This window comes from Neoarius graeffei, chromosome 11, assembly GCF_027579695.1.
Source record: "Neoarius graeffei isolate fNeoGra1 chromosome 11, fNeoGra1.pri, whole genome shotgun sequence".
Classification (NCBI taxonomy): Eukaryota; Metazoa; Chordata; class Actinopteri; order Siluriformes; family Ariidae; genus Neoarius; species Neoarius graeffei.
Window position 1 is genome coordinate 39,276,781 of NC_083579.1, and position 25,761 is coordinate 39,302,541.

Here is a 25,761-nt window from a genome sequence, read left to right on the forward strand (position 1 = left end):
TTAGTGATTTCTTTAGAAAATGGTTTACCGGACTCGGTTTTCCAGCTGTAAGCCGGAGCCACCTCTTTTGCATTAAGTATACATTGGAGTTTGACCACTTTTACGCCTCTGATTGACCTTTTTATTAAACCCACAGATCCAGAGGGATGTGGCAGCCATCCTTCAGCCCTACTTCACTTCCACAGGGCTTGTGATCAAGGCCCTTGAACATGCCTCTAAAATGGAGCACATAATGGACTTTACACGCTTGCGCTGTCTGGGCTCACTTTTCTCCATGTTGCATCAAGCCTGCCGCAATGTCGCTCTCTACAACAACAACCATCCTGACTTTCCCATGCCTGTTGACCAGCTGGAAAAGTACATACAGGTCAGTATTTACAAGTCTGATTTAGTAGTGCATTTGGAGATTGTTTATTGCATGAGCTGGATCAAGGTTACAGTACAGAAGTGGCTAGATTGTAGCCAGAGTTCCAGCTTTACCAGAGAGGAGCTGAGCCCAAGTTGAAGTCATGTGACACTTTTTCTTTCCCCCTCTTTCTAATGCCAAATAGAAATATCTGATCTACGCCGTCCTGTGGTCCTTCTCTGGTGATGGCAAGTTGAAGATGAGGGCAGAGCTTGGAGAATACATTCGTCGCATCACCACTGTGGCTCTTCCATCTGCACCGAATGTGCCGATCATCGATTATGAGGTGAAGATATTAAGAATCCTCCCTGGCACATTAACAAGGTTATGTCAGCTGCATTATAACCTTGATGCAAATGAAATATGCCTGAAAATTTTTTTGCAATCTTTTTGGCCCCAAGTATAACAGTTCATTGTGGCTGGTAACTCCTTACTTTTGTTTGTTAATATGGTCGATTTAATCAGACACCAATGGCTTTTTAGGTAAGCAGAGCTTTTACCAATACAGCCTTGAACACCAGTCATAAATATAAAATTAAACGCACAACTTTTCAAACAAGTAATGACATGGATTCTTGCGTGTATGCTGTCTGGTTTCTTAGTCAAACAACTAATATTGTCTTAAGAGAATACCACAACCATCCAAAAGCACATAGTTACACCACTATGACAAACTATCCATTTGAGTCCTTTATTTTCATTAATGTCCACTGATGCTGGGGTGTGTGTGGATCCTTAGTGTTGGTAGATATTAGCCAACCCCGAATAGCTGGGCCTGAATTTGTCATCTGTTCTCTCACCTGAAATGAACGTGATGTTAGAAATTCAGCAGACTTGCCTCTCTGTGATAACTTTTTTCTTCTCCCAGGTGTCCATCACTGGTGAATGGCAGTCATGGCAAGGCAAGGTGCCTCAGATTGAGGTGGAAACTCACAAGGTGGCTGCGCCTGATGTGGTGGTACCTACTCTGGACACTGTGCGGCATGAGGCTCTGCTCTATACCTGGCTGGCTGAGCACAAGCCTCTGGTACTGTGTGGCCCGCCTGGGTCAGGAAAAACCATGACCCTGTTTAGTGCTCTCCGTGCCCTTCCTGACATGGAGGTGGGTGCTACTTTAGTATCCTGACGACATGTAAACTGGCATGGATTGATGATGGCTATATATATATATATATATATATATATATATATATATATATATATATATTATTTTATTTATTTTTTTTTAATAAATGATTGCTCTCTGTATAGCAGAAATGTGTGCCATCCTGTTAATTGTGATATGACATAAAATGTAAACAAGGTCCCACATGCAAAACAGGACTGATTTGGGTCGCTTCTATGTCATTGCTATGGCTAGAGGTTTGGGGAACATGAGCAAGATGATAATTTGATAACAGTAGCCTTATGCTAAATTTAAAAGGAATCTAGGGAGGAGCGGAAATACTGTACTCTGAAACTTAAACATTTAAGAGTGATGTTAAAACAAGTGTAAGTCTCTGTGCTGGAATTCAGACCTCTCACTGCTTTTTCATGAATTTAATTTCCACAGGTTGTGGGTTTGAACTTCTCCAGTGCCACCACCCCAGAACTGCTGCTGAAGACTTTTGATCACTACTGTGAATATCGCCGCACACCCAATGGTGTTGTGTTGGCCCCGGTGCAGCTGGGCAAATGGCTGGTGCTCTTCTGTGATGAAATCAATCTGCCTGATATGGACAAATACAGCACGCAGAGAGTCATCTCCTTCATTAGACAGGTATGTGATTGAGTTGCACACGCAGTTTTGTTCATCAGTATTTTGGGCTTCACCATAGGTCTTGTTCTTATTTTCCACATGTACTTTGCAGATGGTGGAACATGGTGGCTTCTATCGCACCTCTGATCAGACCTGGGTAAAACTGGAGAGGATCCAGTTTGTGGGTGCCTGTAACCCTCCGACAGACCCTGGCAGAAAACCTCTTTCTCATAGGTTTGTCTCACCGATTTTAGTTAAGGCGAAATTAAAAAAAAAATAAATAAAATACCTTTGTTAACCAGACACTATGGAGGGGGGTATAATAGTTGAGTAATTTGTTTCAAGGCTTACTTGCACCATTTTCTTCCATTTCAGGTTCCTACGCCATGTTCCAGTTGTGTATGTGGACTATCCAGGCCCTGCCTCCCTCACTCAGATCTACGGCACCTTCAACAGGGCCATGCTCCGTCTTATTCCTTCACTCCGTACCTATGCTGAACCTCTCACCGCTGCCATGGTGGAGTTCTACACAATGTCTCAGGTTGGGCTGGGTTCACATGCAGCTGACTTGAATGTAGGTTCAGATTTATACTTTCAGCAAGTCCTAATTTTCACCAAGCTACTTTCTTTTTACAACCACAGGAGCGTTTCACACAGGACACCCAACCTCACTATATCTATTCCCCAAGAGAGATGACCCGCTGGGTGAGGGGTATCTTCGAGGCATTACGGCCCCTTGAGACACTGCCTGTTGAGGGACTGATCCGTGTCTGGGCCCATGAGGCATTGCGCCTCTTCCAGGATAGGTGGGCCAGATGATTGACCTTGTTCTTAGGGCTGTCACGATACAATGCATCACTTCATTTACATATCATTTTATTACTTTTTTCCAAAAAACATGCGTCACTAAAACTTGCTGTTAGAATACTATCATAATAGAGCCTGTGTTGAGTAGCAAGCAGGATCTGAAAGATTCCCCCAGAGCATCATGGTCTGGTCTAAAAGAGTACTTTGACTTCCTGATAATTTTTGGGACTGATGGCCAATAAGAAGTCAACTGAAAATTGTAATGTAGCAAATTCACAAGTGTGTACAGTGCACTATTTAGGGATGTTAACCGATGACCGTTTGACCGGTGGTTGACCGAATCAACGTCAACCGGTTAATTTTTTTTGGCTGTCGGTTAAAAAAAAAAAATCAATCGTTTTGGAGCGGAGAACCTGGAATTCTGTGTTGTAAACGCTTGGGGCATGCCATGCGGTGTGAGGACGACAGCTGACAAATCAGAAACACCCATTCAGTCATGTCCCGCCCTCCCGCTGCCACTCGGCGAAAGAAAAGTGTAGACACAGGCTTTTTAGCTTACAAATTACTATTCTGTTTTTTTTTTAAATTATTATTAGAAGGCACATTGAGTTTAGTCCTGCCTTGGCCAGTGCATTCTGAAAGTATGTTTCGGTCTGTAGCCAACAATGCATGTTATTGCAGATCATATCTCTCCACACAAACTAAAGGCGCATATGCCGCCTTTTTCACGGCTGAATCGTGCAGATCCAATTTTTTTTTTTTTAGGGGGGGCGTTGGAGTGTCTGAATAATTTAATCAGAGTAAATTCTGTATTAAAATTACTAAATGAGCAAATGCCGTTACAGTCCATGAAACAGGAAGTATGAGAACACATTGTGCGCAGCTTTCTGATTTACTATTTTCTTCTCATACTTCCTGTTTCATGGACTGTAACGGCATTTGCTCATTTAATAATTTTAATACAGAATTTACTCTGATGAAATTATTCAGACACTCCCCCCCCCCCCCCCCCCCCCAAAAAAAAAAAAAAACAAAAAAAACAAAACAAAATTGGATCTGTATGATTTGACTGTGAAAAAGGCGGCATCCGCCAAAAGGCGCGCCAGTTAACCAACTTTAACCGGCTAATGAGGCTCGGTGGTCGGTCAAGATTTTTTTAGTTTTCGCCATCCCTAGCACTATTACACTAGCATTGCAAACACATGATTAGACACTGAAAAGCTAGCCATGTTGTATTTTTGTTACATTCTGATGGACTGCTGCTAAGAGTCTGAACAGATCACATGAACGCTGTCTATAAAGTTTATTGTACCTTTTTGTAATGTAAAATTTTTATGAATTGAAAATGGAAATCTGACGCATTTAGGCAATGTTATTTTTGCTTTATCATATGTATTGTATTGAGACCTCACCATATGAAACTGGTATTGAATGAGTATTGTGTTTTGTTTACCCCTGCAGTTTAAAACCACAGTGCACACACATCCAGGCATACAAATTACAGGACTCCTGTTTTTTCTTAAGCTTGAAGATTCATTGGAATACTTATTTCATGTTTACAGGCTAGTGGAAGATGAGGAGAGACGCTGGACTGATGAGAACATTGACAGTGTGGCTCTGAAGCACTTCCCCAATGTAAATAGAGAGAAAGCCCTAAACCGACCCATCCTGTACAGCAACTGGCTCTCAAAGGTGATTTTGAGGAATTTCACACTACAGCCATTATACTAGAGCCCCAAGAAATTGAGCTGCTGATCTTTTTCACATTCAGTTAAGTTGAATATGTGAATTATTTTGTAGGACTACATCCCAGTTGAGCAGGAGGAGCTACGTGACTATGTTAAGGCCCGTCTAAAGGTTTTCTATGAGGAGGAGTTGGATGTTCCTCTGGTGCTCTTCAACGAGGTTCTGGATCATGTGTTGAGAATTGACAGGTGAGCTTCCTGGTAGTTATTTAGTTATTTATCAGATGTATTGAGTCCTATAGAATAGAATGCCTTTATTGTCACTATACCCATGTACAATGAGATTAAAAGCAACTCCAATAACAGTGCAAACAGTGTGTAGAGAAGGGGAAAAAAAAAAAGGTGGGGGGGTAAGGTGCACAGTCCTGAGGCATACGTGTTGTGTTCCACATTATGGAGTGAGGTATTGCACAGAGTCATATTATAAGGTATTGCGCATTATAAATCATTGCATGAAGAGTCTCACATTATAAAATAAAGTATTTCACATTATGAAGTATTTCACAGGGGGCTTAGGCTATAAAGTCAGAGCATATTCGAGTTCAGGGCAGTTATGGCTTTTGGAAAGAAGCTGTTTTTGAATCTTAGTTTTTGTCCTGATGCACCTGTAGCGCCTCCCTGAGGGCAACAGGTCAAACAGATCAAAGCCAGGGTGGGAGCTGTCCTTGATAATATTCTAAGCTCTGCTAAGGCAGCGGGAGGTGTAAATGTCCATCAGGGAGGGGAGAGGGCAGCCGATCTTCTGTGCTGCCTTTACTACTCTCTGGAGCCTCTCCTTGTCTGCAGCAGTGCAGCTGCTGTACCATACTGTGATAAGTATGTCAGTAGGCTCTCGATGGATGAGCGGTAGAAGGTCAGCAACAGGTTGGAGTCAAGGTTGTGTTTCCTGAGGACTCTCAGGAAGTGGAGCCGCTGCTGAGCCTTCTTAATGACTGCTGTAATGTTCTCTGACATACTGATTAAAAATTCCTGACTTTTTTTTTTTTTGGACACGTTTTTCAGAATATTCCGTCAGCCACAGGGCCATCTACTTCTGATTGGTGTCAGTGGTGCAGGAAAGACCACACTTTCACGGTTTGTGGCTTGGATGAATGGTCTCAGTGTCTATCAGATCAAGGTTAGCATAAGCAAAGACCAAAAATAAGTCTTAACCACTTAATTTTAAATAGATTTGTACCAACCTTTTTTAAATAATAACTTTAATACTTTATGCAGGTCCATAGGAAGTACACAGGCGAAGACTTTGATGAGGACCTGCGAACTGTCCTTCGTAGGTCTGGATGCAAAAATGAGAAGATTGCATTTATTATGGATGAATCGAATGTGCTAGACTCGGGCTTCCTGGAGCGCATGAACACACTGCTGGCCAATGGAGAAGTGAGGCTCGGGGGGGGGGAACAGAAAAACATAAAATAGATTAGACATTAATTTGCCCTTTTTTAGTTCTTTAGTTAAATACTTTTTTTTTTTTTTTTTTTAATCATAATTGCTCTTTTGCAGGTGCCTGGTTTGTTTGAAGGTGATGAATATGCCACACTGATGACCCAGTGTAAGGAAGGCGCCCAGAAGGAGGGTCTGATGCTGGACACTCATGAGGAATTGTACAAGTGGTTCACTAGCCAGGTGATCAGGAACCTGCATGTGGTGTTCACTATGAACCCGTCATCGGAGGGCTTGAAGGACCGAGCTGCCACCTCTCCTGCGCTATTTAACAGGTTCTTTTATTTACCTTCCAGTTCATGGATGTATAACATGAGTGAGACTTGCTTTTTGGACTCTATATTAAGAGAAAGAAATGATGGCCTCAACAGCTGCACCGTTTTATATAATTTATTTTTTGCATTATAACTAAAGTGATAACCCTCACTTTTTATGCACTGGTTTGTTCATTATGTGATTTTCCTTTTTGTATAGGTGTGTGCTGAACTGGTTTGGTGACTGGTCTACTGAGGCTCTGTACCAGGTGGGCAAAGAGTTCACCAGTAAGATGGACCTGGAAAAGCCCAATTACAAAGTACCAGACTACATGCCCATTGTGTATGACAAGCTGCCCCAGCCTCCCACCCATCGTGAGGCGATTGTCAATGGCTGTGTGTTTGTTCACCAGACCTTACACCAGGTTTGAGTTGACGGAATTTTTCTTTGTGCATCATAGCATGTATTTTGTTTCGGTGAAGGTTTTAAGTATCCGAGCTTTAATCTCCCTCTCTTCCCCCCCTTCCACGTCATAAGGCTAATAATCGCCTGGCAAAGCGAGGTGGCCGCACCATGGCAATCACTCCACGTCACTACCTGGACTTTATCAACCACTATGCCAACCTGTTCAATGAGAAACGCAGTGAGCTTGAAGAGCAGCAAATGCATCTTAACGTTGGTCTGCGCAAAATCAAAGAGACTGTGGATCAGGTAACCCAGCATTCATGTACTAAAAATTAGGAATTTTCCAGTGGCTGATTTTCTGATGTATGTCTGCCAACTAATATTAGGCTAATCAACTGAACTGTAAGTTTTTTTTTTTTTTTTTTTTTTTTTTTAACTTTGACACGGTCATCGACTCCTACCATATTAGTTTTGCAGGTGGTCACAGCTGCAAACTTTTGTTCTGCTGCTGCATGTCAGTTCTAATTGTTTTATCTTCACAAGCTAGAACCTTCATTATTCTCAGCTCTTTTTAAAAGCTGACCAGCTAATAGTTTTGAAACACTGATGTATGATTAATATTGGGGCCATTTTGCCAGGTTGAGGAACTGCGCCGGGATCTGAGGATTAAGAGCCAGGAGCTGGAGGTAAAGAATGCTGCTGCCAATGACAAGCTAAAGAAGATGGTCAAAGACCAGCAAGAGGCTGAAAAGAAGAAGGCAAGATGAGACTCCTTACTTGACAGCAGTCTGGCAGTTTTTGGTTGTCTTTGGTATGGTGCTGTAACACAAGTGGGCATTTTCTTTGGCAGGTTATGAGTCAGGAGATCCAAGAAGCAGTCTACAAGCAACAGGAAGTTATCAAGGACAAACAGTTAAGAGTGAAGCAAGACTTGGACCAGGTGGAGCCTGCTGTCATTGAGGCTCAGAATGGTATGGTTAGCCTTTTACTTTCTGCTTAATTGAAGTCTGAGTTTTTTAAACGTTATTTATCTTCAATCTACAAGAATTCGACACTGATCGAAGACTAAGTGAAATAAAATTTCTATGCTCTGCAGTCATAATCTTCTGCCTTCTGTAAATGCTGTGGAACTCTGTCTTGTTACAGCACTTTCAAAAAAAAAATTTTTTCCTGTTTTCATCACGGTCCTCTCCTACTCTTTGCAAATTTGTTCTTAATATCCTCGGTCTATGCTAACACCTGTGGTCTTCTTCTTCTTTTCACCCTTTCTTTATTTCTCTGCACCCTGTCGCTCCAATATTCCCCTTCCTTGCCTGGTTGGTTTTTAGCTGTTAAATCCATTAAGAAGCAGCATTTGGTGGAGGTGAGGTCCATGGCCAACCCGCCGGCAGCGGTCAAACTGGCTTTGGAGTCCATCTGCCTGCTGCTGGGCGAGAGCACCACTGATTGGAAGCAGATCCGCTCCATCATAATGCGCGAGAACTTCATCCCCACTATCGTTAACTTTTCTGCTGAAGAGATCAGGTGACTGTAGTGTGTGTGGCATGGAGCCACAGTTGGCCTGTGTATGAGAGAGAGGTGCTTGTTGCATTTGTGCACGTATCTAACATCAGTTTACATGAAGGGCCCTACATGGTCCAAATTGGGTTTAGAGGTTTTGGATTGGCCTTGATATCTCTCAGCTCTTAGTCCATGCTTAAACAAATGCAGTCCACTTTCTCTTGCACTACGGCTGTTTGGCTCCTGCCACCCCCCCGCTCCATCAGTCCTGCATGGTTTTAAAACCTGCCCGCCCTTTCTCCATCCCCCCTCTCCCTTCTTGTCCTTCCCCCATTCCACCCCCCCTTACCTCCCCAGCTGTCAGCTCTATAAAGAAGCAGCATCTTGTTGAAGTCCGTGCCATGGCCAACCCACCTGCTGCTGTTAAACTGGCACTAGAGTCTATCTGCCTCCTGCTGGGGGAGGAGACTAATGACTGGAAAAAGATCAGACAAGTTATTATCAGAGACAATTTCATCTCAAGCATAGTCAACTTTGTCTCTGAGGACATGAGGTATTGTTTCCATTCATATGTAACTTTGCTTTGAAAAAGATCTATTGGTCTCTGGACTCATCTTTAAAAGATCAACAATTTAACTTGTGTGCTAAATAATCAATTAAAGCTAGCACATTTGGTGAGACAGGTTTGATAAATTAATGTTTAAGAGCCCATAGAATGGTCAAGCAAATACTTAATACTGTAATTACATAGACCAAGCAGATATAAAGAGTTTACGAACATCAGATGGTGGTAATGTAGCTTATAAGTCCCTGTAAAATCATCATTCCTTCCCCACTTACATCCCTTAATATCCCACCCTTTTGGTTTGCCAGTAATTCAGGCAAAATTGAAGCCTGACTTTTGACTTGTGTTTTGGGACACAGTGATGCTATCCGTGAGAAGATGAAAAAGAACTACATGTCCAACCCGAGTTACAACTACGAGCAGGTCAACAGGGCCTCACTGGCATGTGGGCCTATGGTCAAATGGGCCATTGCTCAGGTCAGTACAAGCCGGTTTTGTTGAACTGATATCTACAAGCGTTTGTTAATGAACATAACGGGCTATAGCACTTGGAAGAAACATTTAAAGCAATTCTAGTTTTTCAAAAAATTAGGGTTTTTTTTTTTTTTTTAAAACATGGAACAGAAGGGTGTAACTAACACTACGTTCACACTGCAGGCTGAAGTGACTCAAATCCGATTTTTTCGCCCATATGTGACCTGTATCCGATCTTTTATTGACAATATGAACGACACAGATCCGATTTTTTTTTTCAAATCCGACCCAGGCCGTTTGGATATGTGGTCCTAATTCCAATTCCTATCCGATCTTTTCATATGTGACTTCAGTCTGAACCGCCAGGTCGCATTCATCCGACTTGCACGTCATCAACAAGCCACAAACGTCACTATTCTGCGCTGAAGTAGGCGGCAGGTCTCTCAAAAAAAGTTACAACAACATGGCGCATGACATCAATGCGACTCCGCACCCACACGTTCCTTTGAACGGAGGTTGCAGTCACTACCCCGCAGAACGCCTGAGCCAAAACCCTTGCCCTCTTCCTTCTCAACCTCCTTCTTAACATCAGGCTATTGTGCATGTTCTGGCTCCGTCGCAACAACAACTGCATCATCGCCAGGTACTCCATGCTGGCTACTGTCATACACAGGAAACTTTAGGTTACTTCCGTAAACACTGGCCATGCTCACTGCGTGTGACGTCGTCGTATCCTGCAATGCGCATGCGGAACACTCTTGGGTCGCTTTTCGTTCATACTGAGGATCACATACAAGTCGCATATATTTGTTAATGTGAACGACCTCACAAAAAAATCGGATTTCACAAAAAAATCGGAATTGAGCATTAAGCCTTGCAGTGTGAACGGAGTGTAACTGATCATTTTTTTTTTTTTTTTTTTTTTTTTTTAATTTAAGCCCACTTATTGCCTTCCTTCATAGGAACACCTGTCGTTGTTGTCATCATCCTTCAGCTACAGGTTAAGAGCTTCAGTTAATTTTCATCAAACATCAGAATTGGAAAAGCTGTTCTCTGTGAGACCTTTAATCGTGGCATAGTTGTTGGTGCCAGATGGGCTAGTTTGAGTATTTCAGAAACTGTTGCGGTTCTGGGAATTTCACACACAACAGTCTCTAGGGTTTACACAGAATGGTGTGGAAAAACAAATGTCCTGTGGGCAGAGGATCTGCAGACTGAAACACCTTGAGAGGGATCAGAGGAGAATGACCAGACTGGTCTGAACTGACAATATATAGTAACTCAAATCTGCACTCTTGACATCTGTGGTGAGCAGGAAAAAAAAATCTCTGTATGCACAGTACATCAAACCTTCAGGTGAATGAGCTACAACAGCAGAACACATCAGGTTCCACTCCTGTCAGCCAAGGACAAGAATCTGAGGCTGTCATGGGTACAGACCGGGTGATTCTGGGGGGGAGACACACACACCATGGTCATAAAAAGTGCTCATTTGAGTTACTGGACTTCCTGTGAATTCAGACCAGTCTAGTCATTCTCTGATCTTTCTCATCAGTGTTGGTCTGCAGACCATCTGCTCACGTTTGTGGGGGGTTTTTTTTTTGTTTGTTTTTTCATCATTCTGTGTAAACTCTAGAGATTTGTGTGAGGGAGAAAATTTCAGGAGGTCACAAAGTTTCTGAAATATTCAAACTAGCCCAAGTGGCACCAAAAATCATGCTATGATGGAAGTTTGTGAACAGTAACTGAAGCTCTTAACCTGTATCTGTATGATTTTTATGCCTTGTGCTGCCGCCACATGATTGGCTGATTTGATACCTGTTTAAATGAGCAGATGCACAGGTGTTCTTATTCAAGTCGACAGTAAGCATAACACATTGGCGCATGTTATCCTTATTGTGGTACAAAGCAGCACCTTATGCAGGTGAAAACCTACTACTGGGAGTTAAAGGTCATAGGCAACGGTCGGAGATGAAACGTAGAATATCAACTTTTATTGTCTAGAAGAACGACCCAAAAAGCGAATTCAATCTTCCTAGTGTCTAATTTGCACCCTTAAATTGAATAAAACGGTTAAAATGTACTCTTTTGCCCAATTTCCGAAGGTTTGTTTACATCTCACTTATGCGCACTTTCACCGCCAGGGGACCGTCGTCGTGACGTCATTTAAGCCAAACAGACTGGGAGCGGTTCTGTGTTTACTTGTGAACCGAGCACACATGTACGGACTTTGGTCTTGAGAGGTTGTGTAAAATGTCTGATGGCGATTTTGAAGTAGGAACTCTCCAAATTAAATATCGAGACGTGAAACCATACATGTATGAACCTATGGCCGTTGCGAAGCAATCGGTGAACGTGGCTCACTGGTTTGACCATGCGGCCTCGGAATCGGACAGCGACTCGGCCGACTCTGATCACGGTAACCCTGGACCTCAACAAGACTCGCACCCAAACGATTTATCCTAGTAGTTATGATAAATTCTTACTTTCGTTGTAATGCTAAATAAGAGCCCTTTTGAAGAATAATTAAACCGCCCTCCCTAGTGGATATAGGGAACGATTACTGGACAGTGTGCCGGTAGGCCACATTAGCCTGCCATCTGCGGCATTATACTATTTATAGCCGACTCTAAGCGAGGAAATATCCCTTTGTCTCATTTCCACAATGACTGTACAGGATCCCTCAGGATTCTTGACTTGTCAATTGCAAGCAAAAGTAAAAATGTTTCCCTCCAATCTTCTCCTTTTTGCTTGAGCGTTGCTGCTCCGTTTCTTCTTTGATTGCTTGATTTTGTTTCACGCGCACAATCCACTCTCTCCGCCTCTTCTCTTCCGGAAAAAAAAAACCCCAACCCTCTGGCTTCACACGCACAATCCACTCTCTCCACGTCGTCATCTTTTTCAGAAAAAGCCAATCCACTCGCTCCACCTCTTTCGGAAAAAGCCAACCCACTCTCTCTGCTTCTTCTCCTCTCTCGGAAAAAGGTAAAAACTTCTTCCTGAACCGGTCCCGTTGTTAGAGTTCACTGCACAGCAATAAGGCATGGGGTTTTTCTTTGGAAATTCCCGAATGCACATCTGCACTCAAGCCGAACGGCAATGTAAGTAAACGGAAGTGGACTCAACTCAAGCGGTTTGTTTGTCTTAAATGACGTCACGCGCCAAGTGGTCACGAAAATAGCCAAACAGAAATTCGCCACGGTCCGCGTTAACTTATTTTAATTATTACTTATTAACAATACTTCTTGGGACCAGAAGAAAATTAGTTTTTTGTTTTTTGTTTTGTTTTTTTTAAACATGTATAACGTTTCAAATGTGCATAAAATTAAAACCGTTGCCTATGACCTTTAAGCAAGTGACTTGTCAGGCCATGGTGTGTGGGTTTTTTTTTTTTTTTTTATATTAAATTATTTTTAATTATATGCTGTCTACACAACTTTGTGGCCATGTGTTGCTATTTCACAGCTGTGAAATCATAATCTTGTTCTTTTTAATTAGCTACTTTGAATTGTTTTATTAAAAACAATATTTTCTCCTGTAGAAAATGTACCTATACTTTAATTTGACCGGATACAAAGTCATTTAGAATTTGGTTAAATTAATGACCGTGGTTGGGTTTTTTTTTTGTTTGTTTGTTTTTTTAATTTACAAGGGGCACATCTGGCCTTCGGGTTGCTATCTGAGTGATATAAATGAATAATTTTAGATAGTTGTAAAACTCTTCCAGTGGTGTTAAGAAGCTCTGCTTGCCTATGTGTAGTTGAATTATGCAGACATGTTGAAACGTGTGGAGCCTCTAAGGAATGAACTGCAGAAACTTGAAGATGATGCCAAGGACAACAAGACCAAAGCAGAAGAAGTAGAGCAGATGATCCGGGACCTAGAGGCCAGCATTGCCCGTTATAAGGAGGAGTACGCTGTGCTCATCTCTGAGGCTCAGGCCATCAAAGCTGATCTGGCAGCAGTGGAGGCCAAGGTGAGGCACTTCATTTACTTTATTTTATTGTCAGTTGCTCCTTTTGTAAATAGACATTTTAAAAAATGTCAGGAGTGCAACACCATTAATCATTCTGGCCCTTAAACTTTGTTGGTAAATGCAGGTGAATCGTAGCACGGCGCTATTGAAGAGCTTGTCTGCTGAGCGAGAGCGCTGGGAGAAGACTAGTGAGACTTTCAAGAACCAGATGTCCACCATTGCTGGTGACTGTCTGCTCTCCGCTGCCTTCATTGCCTATGCTGGCTACTTTGACCAGCAGATGAGGCAGAACCTGTTCACCACTTGGTCTCACCACCTCCAACAGGCTAACGTTCAGGTACTTGGCCCTCAGTTTGAGATGAGCTTTCTCTTGGCATTTTGTTTAAATCTATTTATTGTACCCAATGACTTTGGGTTGGATTGTACCCTTTAATGCTGACACGTTTTAATGTTTTCATGAATGCCAGTTCCGCACAGACATAGCCAGGACAGAATATTTGTCAAATGCTGATGAGAGGCTGCGCTGGCAGGCCAACTCTCTGCCTGCTGATGATCTCTGCACTGAAAATGCCATCATGCTCAAGAGGTTCAACAGGCAAGTGGCAGGGAATTCAGCCCATGTGCTTACTATCTAGAGGCAACGAAGGAGCACTTGAATATATTTACCCTGTCTCTTCTAGATATCCATTGATCATCGATCCATCCGGACAGGCCACGGAGTTCATAATGAATGAGTACAAGGACCGCAAGATTACACGCACAAGCTTCTTGGATGATGCCTTCAGGAAGAACTTGGAGAGCGCGCTGAGATTTGGTAACCCTCTACTTGTGCAGGTATGTTTCTTGTTAAAATGCCTACAGCACACATTCTCTTATGTTTTGAACCAAGCAGACAGACATTGACCGCTTTTAGTCTGGGGAAAATTGAATATATGCTAGGTGTACAGTATGAGGTTGGGTTTCCCCTGCCATCACCACCACCATTCTGGGTGTGTTTAGTATTAATAATAATGTGATGTATGGCACCTTTCCAGGTACAATAATTTATTTGCATACTGGGATAATCGAAGCAATTTAATTAAAATACGGTCCAACGGATTTTAAATGTACTTGGGTAGTGGTCTAAGGAGATTGAGTATGGGGGCAGGCAATAGAGGGTCTTTCACTTGCACAGTCAGTGCGTTTACATGCACATCCAAATCGAGCTACTGTCGGTAATCGAGCTAAGGGTCCCAGCAGGGGTGCCAGAGAAATCCAATCCTACATGCACACAAGGAAATCGAGCTATTGTGTGAGGTACATTGTGCACCCGAGCCACAGGTGGCGCTACATGCCCCATTGTGTTGGTACACTTCCGGTTGTCGTCATGAAGAGCTATTCAAGAGTATAAACGAAGTTATCAGTTCCGTGTTCACAAGAAGAACGACGACGAGGACCGCAACATCGAGAGACAGAAGATGGACGCTGCTCGCTGCTTGCTACTACTACTGTTGTCATGCCGACCGAGGCTGTTGTGTTTCCCGCTTGTGGTCTCGTCACTCGTCACTTCCGGAAGGGGCAGTGCTGAAGTAAGTAGCTCGACTGCGTAGCTCGATAGGGTTTACATGCACTAAGTAGCTCAGCAAAAATCGCATAATCTAGGTCGCGTAGCTCGATTACGAGAAATCAAGTTCGGTTCGATTTCAGCCGAGCTAAGGTGTTTCCATGGCATTTAGGACTTCGATTTCAGTCGAGCTACGGCAGAAATTCGATTTTCTCTATGTGCATGTAAACGCGCTGACTGTTGCATTCGTACATTTCTTGGCACTTTCTAGCTCACACCTGTCTGTTGGACTCCTGGTACTCGACAGTCCCACTTAAACCCATCTTGTTGCTTGAAATTGTAATTTTGCCTAAAGTTAACATTTAACAGTGGATTCAGAAAGTATTCAGACCTCTTCACTTGCACATTTTTGTGGTGTGGATTTGATTTTGAATGGGTATAATTGTCATTTTCACTCCTCAATCTACACACAAAGGAGGGGTCATCGATTTCTGGAGAAAGGTTGTTGGTATTTGAACTCAACAGCCAAACACATGCACGCCTCCCTTCAGTGCTCCTTCAGAAGTCCCCCCCCCCCCCCCCCCCAAAAAAAAAAAAAAAATTCCACAGATGTACATTGCCAAGGCATCAACATGAACAACTACACTCCTGTGTGCTCTGAAAGAGGTTTTGTTCAGGGATGTTCTTGTATTTAGCCATGTCCATTTGTTGTTACCTGTCCCTGCTACTGAGAAGCACCCTATAACGTGATGCTGCTGCCACCACCAGGTTTCACCATCATTAGCCAAGTGATGTGCCATGCCTCTTTTTGCCAGACATAGTGCTTGCTGTTCTGCCTAAAGAGTTAAATTTTCGTCTCCTCAGACCAGAGAACTTGTCTACATATTTGGCAAATTCCAAGCATTTTACTCAGCAGTGGATCTATGTCTTGCCACTCTGCCATGAAGGCTGCAGAGATAGTCGTCCATCCAACAGGATCTCCCATTTCTGCACTTGACTTTTGGAGCTCTTTGAGTGGCTGCTGTTGCTTACTTCCCTGACCAAGGCCCTTCTTTCCCCAGAGTCCCCATTTTGTTGGACAGCCAACTGCAGGAAGACTCGATCTGCTTCAACCATTTCAAAACGATTGATGCCGCTGTGGTTCTGGGAACACCTCAAAGCCTTAAATTGTTTTAGATCCTTATTTATTAGACAATGGGATGTACCTGACCACAAATTGGATTGCAGTAGCAAAGTGTCTGTGGGTCTTGGAAAAACATTTCACTTCATTATAGGTGATTAAGTGTAGCTTACGGTGTTAATGTTGATTTTTATATCCATTCAACAAAGTGTTGTGCAACAAGTAAAGGGTTCTGAATACTTTCTGAATCCACTGTACACTTTAACTATTGTATACGTTTCTTATGGATCGGTTATCGGTTCAGCTTCATTAAAATTGGTGTTCCATACAATTCCTGGATATATGATGCCTTCCAGCTGTTGTCAAACTGTTGAATGATCTTAATGGCTTCTCCGTACCTGTCAGGATGTGGAGAGCTACGACCCCATCCTCAACCCTGTGCTCAACAGAGAGGTTCGCAGAACTGGTGGAAGAGTCCTCATCACCCTAGGAGACCAGGATATTGACTTGTCTCCTTCCTTTGTCATCTTCCTTTCCACCCGAGATCCAACGGCAAGTGCACCCTCCCCTCCTTCACTTTATCTCCATGGCGCACGTTACTGTATGTGCAGCAACTTTTGTGTACAGCTTGTATAATGATTTCAAATAATCATGTTTCTAACAGGTGGAGTTCCCACCAGATCTTTGCTCACGTGTTACATTTGTAAACTTCACGGTGACCAGAAGCAGTCTGCAAAGTCAGTGCCTCAATGAGGTGCTGAAGGCTGAGCGACCAGATGTGGATGAGAAGCGCTCTGACCTTCTCAAACTGCAAGGTAAGAAATATGACCAGGGAGACCTTGGAATCTCTCAATTCTGTCGTTAATTAAGGATGTAAAGAACCCTTTATGCATTTGGACATCTACAAATCTGAAGATTATGTTGCTGTGACCTTTTTTTTTTAAATTGATTTTAATGTTGGTCGTACTTGCCCAAGTCAGCTGAACAAAAATAAGGTTCCAGCACTTTTTTTTTTTTGAGATCCCTAATAAACAATGTGAATGCAAATATTAAAAGTATTTGGCACTTCCCCCCTCCTCCTTCTTTCTGCACCACCTGCAAATCTTTTATGAACGTTTTTGTTTTTAAAATTGTATTTTTTGTATATGGTTGTACTCTTAAGAGCAGCGTTCTAACTGGGGAGTGAATTTCCAGACATTTTGTAAGAGAATTTCGGCATTTGAATCTGGTCATTTTCAGGCGAGTTCCAGCTGCGTTTGCGTCAGTTGGAGAAGTCGCTCTTGCAGGCATTAAACGAGGTCAAGGGTCGAATATTGGACGATGACACGATCATCACTACACTGGAGAACCTGAAGAAGGAGGCAGCAGAGGTGACCAGGAAAGTCGAAGAGACTGACATAATCATGCAGGAAGTGGAAACTGTGTCGCAGCAGTATCTGTCGCTGTCCTCTGCTTGCAGCAGCATCTACTTCACCATGGAGGCTCTCAACCAGGTCTGACTGCAGATCTCCACTGACTAGTTTGTGTAGTGCAGAATCCAAACAAGAGAGGACAGTGCTACTTTAGATTGAAGTCCTGTAGTATAAATTGTTTATTGTTGAAAGATTTCCGGTAGCTTCAGCGGAATGCTGTTGATCATAAATGTTTCAAGGATATGAAAGGAGACTTTAGTGATCGGGGTGGTCCAGACATGTTTGTGGGTGATCAGTATACTCACAGCCTGACTAATAGTCAAGGTCACTTTTGGCTTAAATAGTCATGAGAAATTAAAGATGTAAACTTCTTTTCCCTTTTGCAGATGCACTTCCTTTATCAGTACTCCCTCCACTTCTTCCTGGACATCTACCACACTGTGCTGTATGAGAATGCTAACTTGAAGAGTGTGAGTGATCACATGCAGCGTCTGTCCCTCATCACCAAGGACTTGTTCCAGGTAAAACACTTCGTTATGATACTTAGCCTAGTAATTGGGAGCATTGGTCTACAATTTGCATTTTATTCTCAATGCAATATGTGAGCTAGTAGTATCTGCTTTTTCTCAGGTTGCTTTTAACAGAGTGGCTCGAGGCATGCTCCATCAGGACCACATCACTTTTGCCATGCTGCTGGCCAGGATCAACCTGAAGGGCATAACCAGGTAACCAACGTATTGGACATATGATGCTTTTGTTTGTGATTTGATTTATATTCAAATGTCACTTGGATGCCTGTCTGTTGCTATAAGGGTAACATAAAGTAACACTCTAATAAATGGGATCCCAATCCTGCAGTACCCCTTGTTCTGCATTTTTTTTTTTTTTTGGTGTATGTGTGAGAGAGATCAACACGCCTGATTTTTGGGTTAAATAGTGGGTTCCATAATTTAAAATATTAAGGTGTACTACTTTGTTTTTTTTCTAGTCCTGTACTTCCTTTATCAGTACTCTGTTGATTGGGTCATGTCCGTTTTATATAAAATCCAAACCAGTTCTAGATCACGTGTGCCTAAAAAAAAAAAAATTCAACATCTGTGTTGTAAGCCATGCTATTGTCTTGTCAGATAAAACAAGGAAGAAATGTAAGCTAAGGAACTCCTGCTCTTGGGTATTACTGGTTTGTTCGTTTGTCTGTTGGAGAATGTGAGCTGAACTATGTGCAGGACAGTGGGTGCTCAGCGTAGAAGGCCTCTGCTGTATTGTAATGACAAACTTGCTTACCACTTACTTCCTCACAAATTTCCTGTTGCATTTCAGTGAACCATCATACGACCCAGAGTTCCAACACTTCCTACGTGAGAAGGAGATTGTCCTGACAGGCATAGCTGTGCCTAAGGTGAAGGGCCTGAGCACCGAGCAGAGCGAGGCCATGGTGCGTCTCAGCCGCCTGCCTGCCTTCAGAGACCTGGTGGCTAAAGTACAGGCTGATGAGGTGAGGCAGATTTAAGGAGTAATGAAGGACACAAACTTTCAGTGTTTGTACAGTCACATACATGCATACATATACATCTGAATATGAGAGAACATTGACTGTTATTTTAGCTGTCTACCACAGTATACAGGAAATTAAATCATGCAGACTTTCAGCTTTAAGTCTAGTTAAAGGATCCTGAATGACGGCAGTGATTTTCTTCGTATTTTATGGATATGAGGCGGTTGTCAGTGTCCACCCACTGACTCGCTGTGTTTTTCTAAATCTTCACCGTTCATGTGTTGCAAATCGTTGTCGTTTTGTTGTGCTATGGGGTATAAAATCGCAGCTAGAATGCTTTAACTAGGTGCTAAACTAGCTTGGTGGTATCAGCAGTCATTTTGTCCTTTTATCAGCCCTTTGATCACCTTTCTCAATAATTCTTAATAATGGACACCCAAGCTAAGTTAGTTAAACCGTTTTGGGGTTTTTTTTTTTTGTGTGGTTTTTTTTTTTTTTTAAATGCCACTAACGTGTTAACTTGACTGTGGACTTGATTACTTATTATTAAAGGGGCTGCACGGTGGTGTAGTGTCACCTCACAGCAAGAAGGTTCTGGGTTCAAGCCCAGCGGCCGACAGGAGCCTTCCTATGTGGAATTTGCATGTTCTCCCCGTGTCTGCATGGGTTTCTTCCATGTGCCCCTCCCCCCCCACACAGTTCAAAGACGTGCGGTTAGGTTAACATGGGGCAGCCATGGGCTGAAGTGCCCTTGAGCAAAGGCACCCAACCCCCAACTGATCACTTGGTCACTGTAGCCTAGCTGCCCACTGCTCTGTGGCTCTGTGTGCACTCTTCACTGCTTCAGATGGGTTAAATGCAGAGGACAGATTTCACTGTGCATGTGATAAAGACGACGACTTCTCTGGTGAGAAGAGGAGCACATGGGTTAGTGTCATGCAAGTAGGTGAATGATGAATGTAATTGCAGGGAGAGTGTTTATTTGCAAACAGTTCAAAAGCGCGAGACAAAGGCAGGGTCTTGAAATGGGCAATGATCAAGTGAGGCACAAACTGAGTGGTGGAGGCAAAGGCCGAGTCCAAATACATAAAACAAAGTCAAAACCAGAAAAGCAGTACACATATGCATGGCTTGGTAATGTGAGACGCTACAGCGCGCACACACTTGGCCAAGTCTGTGTGTTTTTAGAGTGTGCTCTAATCTGGAACAGGTGCATGGTAGTTAGTCCTTATGGCACTGTGTGGACAAGACACGGGATGGGGGTGTTGGGTGGGTGGGGTTTGTTTGTTTAAAATAACTCTAACTTCACTAAAGGTGGGAGACACAAACTTGGTGTGTTTTATGTGAAAGTTCATAGAGTTTATGGTGACTTTGCAGTATATTTACATCCAAACCAGGTGAACAGAGCAGGATTTGCAGCACTTTTTATATATGGCTTATTAAGGGACCAAAAGTAACTGGACAGTTGGCTGGCTAACTGTTCCATGCCCATGTGTTATTTCCCTTACAAGTAAGCAGAGATCAAAAGTGGAGAGTTGATTTTTGAGTGTGACACTTGCATTCGGAATCTGTTGTTCTCAACTTTCAATATGAAGTCCAAAGGGGCGTCACTAAAAAAAAAAAAAATCAATTAGTAATAGAATGATTGTGAGAAGAGTATGAAGAAGGGCAAGAACTGTTCATGATCTGAAGCATACCAACTCATTTTATATTTGTGGGCATTTATGGTTGGCACTGGAACTGATTCCCTTGTGTTTATTGATGTGACTGCTGGCAAAAGCAGCAGGATCATTTCTGTATTTATCCAAATGCTTCAAAACTCATTGAATGCTGCTTCACAGGGGGCCACACAAAGTGCTGTAATTCCTACAACGTTCACCTGATGTTGATGTACGGGCCATTTTAAATTGAACTGAACGTCTGTAGTTTATGTACGTTATTTAATTTCAGCTCCAATAACCAAGTGGCAGCCGAAATAACTTTGTCAATATCCAGTTTATGTACCTGACTGTATTAGAGAGTAATGCATGGAGGTGAGGGAGAATGGGTTGTAATAAAGTTTTTATTTGTGTTTTCAGCAATTCTTCATGTGGGTAGAGAGTAACTCTCCTGAGCTCTCTGTGCCATACCTCTGGGCAGAGGACAAAACAACCAGTAAGTTGTAGTGGCATTTTTGTGAACGAGTTTCAGATAAACCTTAGAGATTTTATGCTTATGCTTTTTGTCCTTTAGCTCCCATTGGCCAAGCTGTGCACCAGCTGCTTCTAATCCAGGCATTCCGACCAGATCGTATGCTCGCAATGTCCTCCATCTTTGTGTCCAAGGTCTTGGGAGAGAACTTCATGTCCATTATTGAACAGCCACTGGACTTGGCCAACATTGTGGACAGTGAGGTAGAGACTTGCTTTTGAGGATTTTTTTTTTTTAATTATGTTTTTTAATTAAATGCTACGTGCCAAAATGATTCTGTATTTTGAAAATGTTTGCAGCATTTCAGTATTTAATTCTGATGAAATGAGTCACCATACCTTTTTGATCTGCATAATTAACCCTTTTCTAGGTGAAGCCAGGAACTCCGGTGCTTATGTGCTCGGTGCCTGGTTATGATGCCAGTGGCCTGGTTAGAGACTTGGCTGCTGAGCAAAACAAGCACATTACCTCCATCTCCATTGGTAAGAAATCAGTCTCCTACCTATATTCACATTAGCCTTACAAAGATGAACAGACTGTTAACTTTATTTTTCTGTACAGGTTCTGCTGAGGGCTTCAACAAGGCTGACAGAGACATTAACACCGCAGTCAAATCTGGAAGGTGGGCAAGACCTCTTGTGGTCAGACTTCTCTGAAATTTTGGGGTGTTAAAGGAACAGTCCACCGTACTTCCATAATGAAATATGCTCTTATCTGAATTGAGACGAGCTGCTCCGTACCTCTCCGAGCTTTGCGCAACCTCCCAGTCAGTCAGACGCAGTCAGACGTGCTGTCACTCCTGTTAGCAATGTAGCTAGGCTCAGCATGGCCAATGGTATTTTTTGGGGCTGTAGTTAGATGCGACCAAACTCTTCCGCGTTTTTCCTGTTTACATAGGTTTATATGACCAGTGATATGAAACAAAGTTCAGTTACACAAATTGAAACGTAGCGATTTTCTATGCTATGGAAAGTCCGCACTATAATGACAGGCGTACTAACACCTTCTGCGCGCTTCGGCAGCGCATTGATATCTGAGCTCCGTATCAGTGCGCTGCCGAAGCGCGCAGAAGGTGTTAGTACGCCTGTCATTATAGTGTGGACTTTCCATAGCATAAAAAATCGCTACGTTTCAATTTGTGTAACTGAACTTGTTTCATATCACTGGTCATATAAACCTATGTAAACAGGAAAAACGCGGAAGAGTTTGGTCGCATCTAACTACAGCCCCAAAAAATACCATTGGCCATACTGAGCCTAGCTACATTGCTAACAGGAGTGACAGCGCGTCTGACTGACTGGGAGGTCGCGCAAAGCTCGGAGAGGTACGGAGCAGCTCGTCTCAATTCAGATAAGAGCATATTTCATTATGGAAGTACGGTGGACTGTTCCTTTAAGATACCTGGCCTGCAGTGAGTATAATTACAGAGAGCTGTTTATCTCTGTAGGCTTAAACATGTACTCTTGCATTGTCAAATAGATGGGTGATGTTGGAGAATGTACACCTGGCTCCTGGTTGGCTCATGCAGCTGGAGAAGAAGCTGCACTCCATGCAGCCTCACGCCAGCTTCCGCCTCTTCCTCACCATGGAGATCAACCCTAAGGTCAGCCGCACTCAGTGTGTCTCTACTGTCAATGTCCACCTACTATTTTGTATTTAATTAGGTTAAAAATGGCTGTTGCTCTTAGAACTCCATGTCATTGGTTAGTTTGATGGTTTAAAATAAGCCAAGGATCATACGAACTATGATGGTCTGGTTACTTGAATTATTTAACCTCCTTTGATTCTGTGTACAGCTTGCGTTTAAAAAAATAAATAAATAAAAAATCAAGCAGAACTGGATGATCAAAGCTTGGAGATATTTGACTGTTACTTGATACAGATTTTTGACAGTTGATTTCTTCTGAAGGTTCCTGTGAACCTGCTACGTGCTGGTCGTATCTTTGTCTTTGAGCCACCTCCTGGTGTGAAGGCCAACATGCTGAGAACTTTCAGTAGTATTCCAGTGGCTCGCATGTGCAAGGTGAAGACGGAGCTCAAACACGGCTTCCTGTAACAAAGCTTGAATCCCCCCCCCCCCCCCCCCCATCTCTTGCCCTTTTTTTTTTAATATAAATAGTTTCTATTATTGTCTTGGGTATAAATATTTCTAGTTTCTAAGCAACTGTATATTCTGTTTCAGGCTCCTAATGAGCGTGCACGGCTGTACTTTCTCCTGGCCTGGTTCCACGCGGTCATCCAGGAGCGTCTCCGCTATGCGCCACTTGGCTGGTCCAAGAAGTACGAGTTTGGAGAGTCTGACCTGCGCTCAGCCTGTGACACAGTCGATACCTGGCTGGACGACACTGCCAAGGTCTGAAGTCATTTAAATCTTCTTTACATGAGGATTCATATGTTTATTGGAGTTGGGTAAATACAGCACTAATACATCAAGGATTTTTCAGATAAATCCATCCATGTTGCTGGTTATTCATAAGCCTGAAGCCATTGTATAAGAGTGTTTGTTTGTATATAAAGTTCTTAGAAAATGCACATTAAAGAACTTCTGAGCATGATTTTCCCCCATTTTGTCTATAACAGGGTCGACAAAACATCTCTCCTGACAAGATACCATGGGCAGCACTGAAGACCCTGATGGCCCAGTCTATATATGGAGGCCGTATTGATAATGAATTTGACCAGCGCCTTCTGAACACTTTCCTGGAGCGCATCTTTACCACTGGCAGCTTTGACAGTGAATTCAAGCTAGCACTCAAAGTGGATGGCCACAAGGATATTAAAATGCCAGATGGTATTCGGTTAGTGAAAAAATGAGATCTGCAACATAGGATTAGAACACTTTAAGGGGTTGGCCCCTTTCTATTACTTTTATTATAATGTTCAGAATTAACATGTTTTTGTTTTATAGACGTGAAGAGTTCATGCACTGGGTGGAGATGCTCCCAGATACTCAGACTCCATCTTGGTTGGGTTTGCCAAGCAACGCTGAGAAGGTTCTTCTCACCACACAGGGTGCGGTTATTCGTCCCCTCTGTCTGTCATGTTTCTGTCTTTTCATGTTTCCCCTATTAATGATTCTCCTCTTCAGAGTGCTTTCTCTAACAGATTGTCAGCATCCACCAGACCTTGAACAGACCACGTTTTACATAGGACTTGTTTCCATGGTGTGCCCTGAGCTGAATGTGCAATCCCACAGTTGTGTGATCTCCAGCAGCTCATATTGACTTACTCACACCATTTGTAAACTATATGGCTCAAGTTTGGAGATGTCTGACCATTACACCCATGTGCTTTTGAACAGCCTATTCCATATTTAGTGTCCCCTTTACATTTATAACCTTCACGCTTCACTATTCTGGGAAGGCTTTCCACTATATTTTGGAGCATGGCTGTGGGGATTTTTCCCATTCAAGCATAAAAGCATTAGTGAGGTCAGGTGAGAAGACCTGGTTCCAGTTCATCCCAAAAGTGCTCATTGGGGTTGAGGTCAGGCATCTGTAAAGGCTGCTCGAGTTGTTCCACTCCCGTCTTGGCAGACCATGCCTTCACGGATCTTGCTTTGTGCACAGTGGCATTGTCCTGCTGGAACCAGTTTGGACGAGGCACCTTTGTATCAGTGAAGGGAAAACTGTAATGCTAAAGCATAGAAAGTGTGCTTCCAACTTTTGACAACAGTTTAGGGAAGGCTCACATGGGTGTGATGGTCAGGTGTCCACAAACCTTTGGCCATATAATCCATCTTTTTCCATTTTAATCCATTCAGTGGAAATATGGATATGAGCTCTTTGTCCCACAATAGCAAGAGGTGCCATACACACTGTGTGTGTGCGTGTCCCCCCTCCTGAGGGCTGGGCTGCGTCCTGACCCTCCAGCAGCTGTATTTCACTGCCATCATGTCAACACAGTCTAGCGTCCAACCTCTTTATTTAGTCAAAGCTGCTTAGTTATCACCCACTATGCATGAAATCCCTGAAATATGCAATGTGTGATGTCCCATTTGCCTGTTGGCGACAAGTGGCTTTCTGCTTTTTGCTTATAAGTTCTTATTAACTGAGTTTCAGTAAAAGCAAATTATCCCTGCAAGTTTGTCAACCACCATTTTTTTTTTCTTCCCCTCCCCCCTCAATAATTCCCAATGGGGCAATTCTGGTTCCGCCTGTTTTCGTTCCTGTCCTCCTCCACCTCCCTCTGCCATGGTGTCCTGCCTCCCTTCCCTGCTCTCCCCAGGCACAGACATGATGGGTAAACTGCTGAAAATGCAGATGTTGGAGGATGAGGACGACCTTGCCTACGAGACTGAGAAGAAACAACGCACAGCGTCATCCTCAGATGCCCAACCGGCATGGATGAGGACGCTGCACAGTACTGCATGCAACTGGCTCCAGCTTATTCCACTGTCTGTCAATCCACTTAAACGTACTGTGGAGAACATCAAGGTGGGTTCTGAAACACTGTCTTTGAATTGTAACCATCACAAGTGCATCCAATGGTGGCTTTTCCATTGGGAAACCAAGGCTCTCCGCATTCAACAAGTGGTATTAAAGTCCTCATTTTTATATATAAAAAAATATAATATGCCTTCCATTCATTTGATGAGCTGTACAGATGAGACCAAGACTTTGAGGAGTTGAGAACAATACCAAAGCAGGGCGAGACAGAGTCAAGAGCAGGACCAGACCAGTGGGTGTAC

At 43.0% G+C, this 25,761-nt stretch overlaps 1 protein-coding gene across 2 annotated transcripts in view; it reads left to right on the top strand.

Moving 5' to 3' along the window:
• dync1h1 (dynein, cytoplasmic 1, heavy chain 1) overlaps window positions 1-25,761 on the top strand; it is a 62,351-nt gene that overhangs the window by 29,616 nt on the left and 6,974 nt on the right. Inside the window, exons 36-73 of one of the 2 annotated variants that reach the window (XM_060933885.1) lie at window positions 137-367; window positions 552-692; window positions 1,275-1,508; window positions 1,959-2,165; window positions 2,257-2,378; window positions 2,520-2,685; window positions 2,787-2,950; window positions 4,514-4,643; window positions 4,752-4,885; window positions 5,699-5,813; window positions 5,912-6,073; window positions 6,197-6,411; window positions 6,611-6,815; window positions 6,929-7,102; window positions 7,435-7,554; window positions 7,647-7,767; window positions 8,654-8,849; window positions 9,221-9,338; window positions 13,096-13,311; window positions 13,436-13,648; window positions 13,779-13,906; window positions 13,992-14,145; window positions 16,380-16,526; window positions 16,639-16,789; window positions 17,214-17,467; window positions 17,773-17,907; window positions 18,017-18,111; window positions 18,707-18,881; window positions 20,960-21,035; window positions 21,114-21,274; window positions 21,442-21,553; window positions 21,633-21,693; window positions 22,551-22,674; window positions 22,981-23,094; window positions 23,254-23,424; window positions 23,652-23,869; window positions 23,980-24,083; window positions 25,299-25,507. In XM_060933885.1, coding sequence (XP_060789868.1) covers window positions 137-367; window positions 552-692; window positions 1,275-1,508; window positions 1,959-2,165; window positions 2,257-2,378; window positions 2,520-2,685; window positions 2,787-2,950; window positions 4,514-4,643; window positions 4,752-4,885; window positions 5,699-5,813; window positions 5,912-6,073; window positions 6,197-6,411; window positions 6,611-6,815; window positions 6,929-7,102; window positions 7,435-7,554; window positions 7,647-7,767; window positions 8,654-8,849; window positions 9,221-9,338; window positions 13,096-13,311; window positions 13,436-13,648; window positions 13,779-13,906; window positions 13,992-14,145; window positions 16,380-16,526; window positions 16,639-16,789; window positions 17,214-17,467; window positions 17,773-17,907; window positions 18,017-18,111; window positions 18,707-18,881; window positions 20,960-21,035; window positions 21,114-21,274; window positions 21,442-21,553; window positions 21,633-21,693; window positions 22,551-22,674; window positions 22,981-23,094; window positions 23,254-23,424; window positions 23,652-23,869; window positions 23,980-24,083; window positions 25,299-25,507 — 5,973 coding nt within the window. Of the gene's footprint in view, window positions 1-136; window positions 368-551; window positions 693-1,274; window positions 1,509-1,958; window positions 2,166-2,256; window positions 2,379-2,519; window positions 2,686-2,786; window positions 2,951-4,513; window positions 4,644-4,751; window positions 4,886-5,698; window positions 5,814-5,911; window positions 6,074-6,196; window positions 6,412-6,610; window positions 6,816-6,928; window positions 7,103-7,434; window positions 7,555-7,646; window positions 7,768-8,124; window positions 8,321-8,653; window positions 8,850-9,220; window positions 9,339-13,095; window positions 13,312-13,435; window positions 13,649-13,778; window positions 13,907-13,991; window positions 14,146-16,379; window positions 16,527-16,638; window positions 16,790-17,213; window positions 17,468-17,772; window positions 17,908-18,016; window positions 18,112-18,706; window positions 18,882-20,959; window positions 21,036-21,113; window positions 21,275-21,441; window positions 21,554-21,632; window positions 21,694-22,550; window positions 22,675-22,980; window positions 23,095-23,253; window positions 23,425-23,651; window positions 23,870-23,979; window positions 24,084-25,298; window positions 25,508-25,761 lie in introns of both variants that reach the window. The other variant, XM_060933886.1, reaches the window with a different exon arrangement.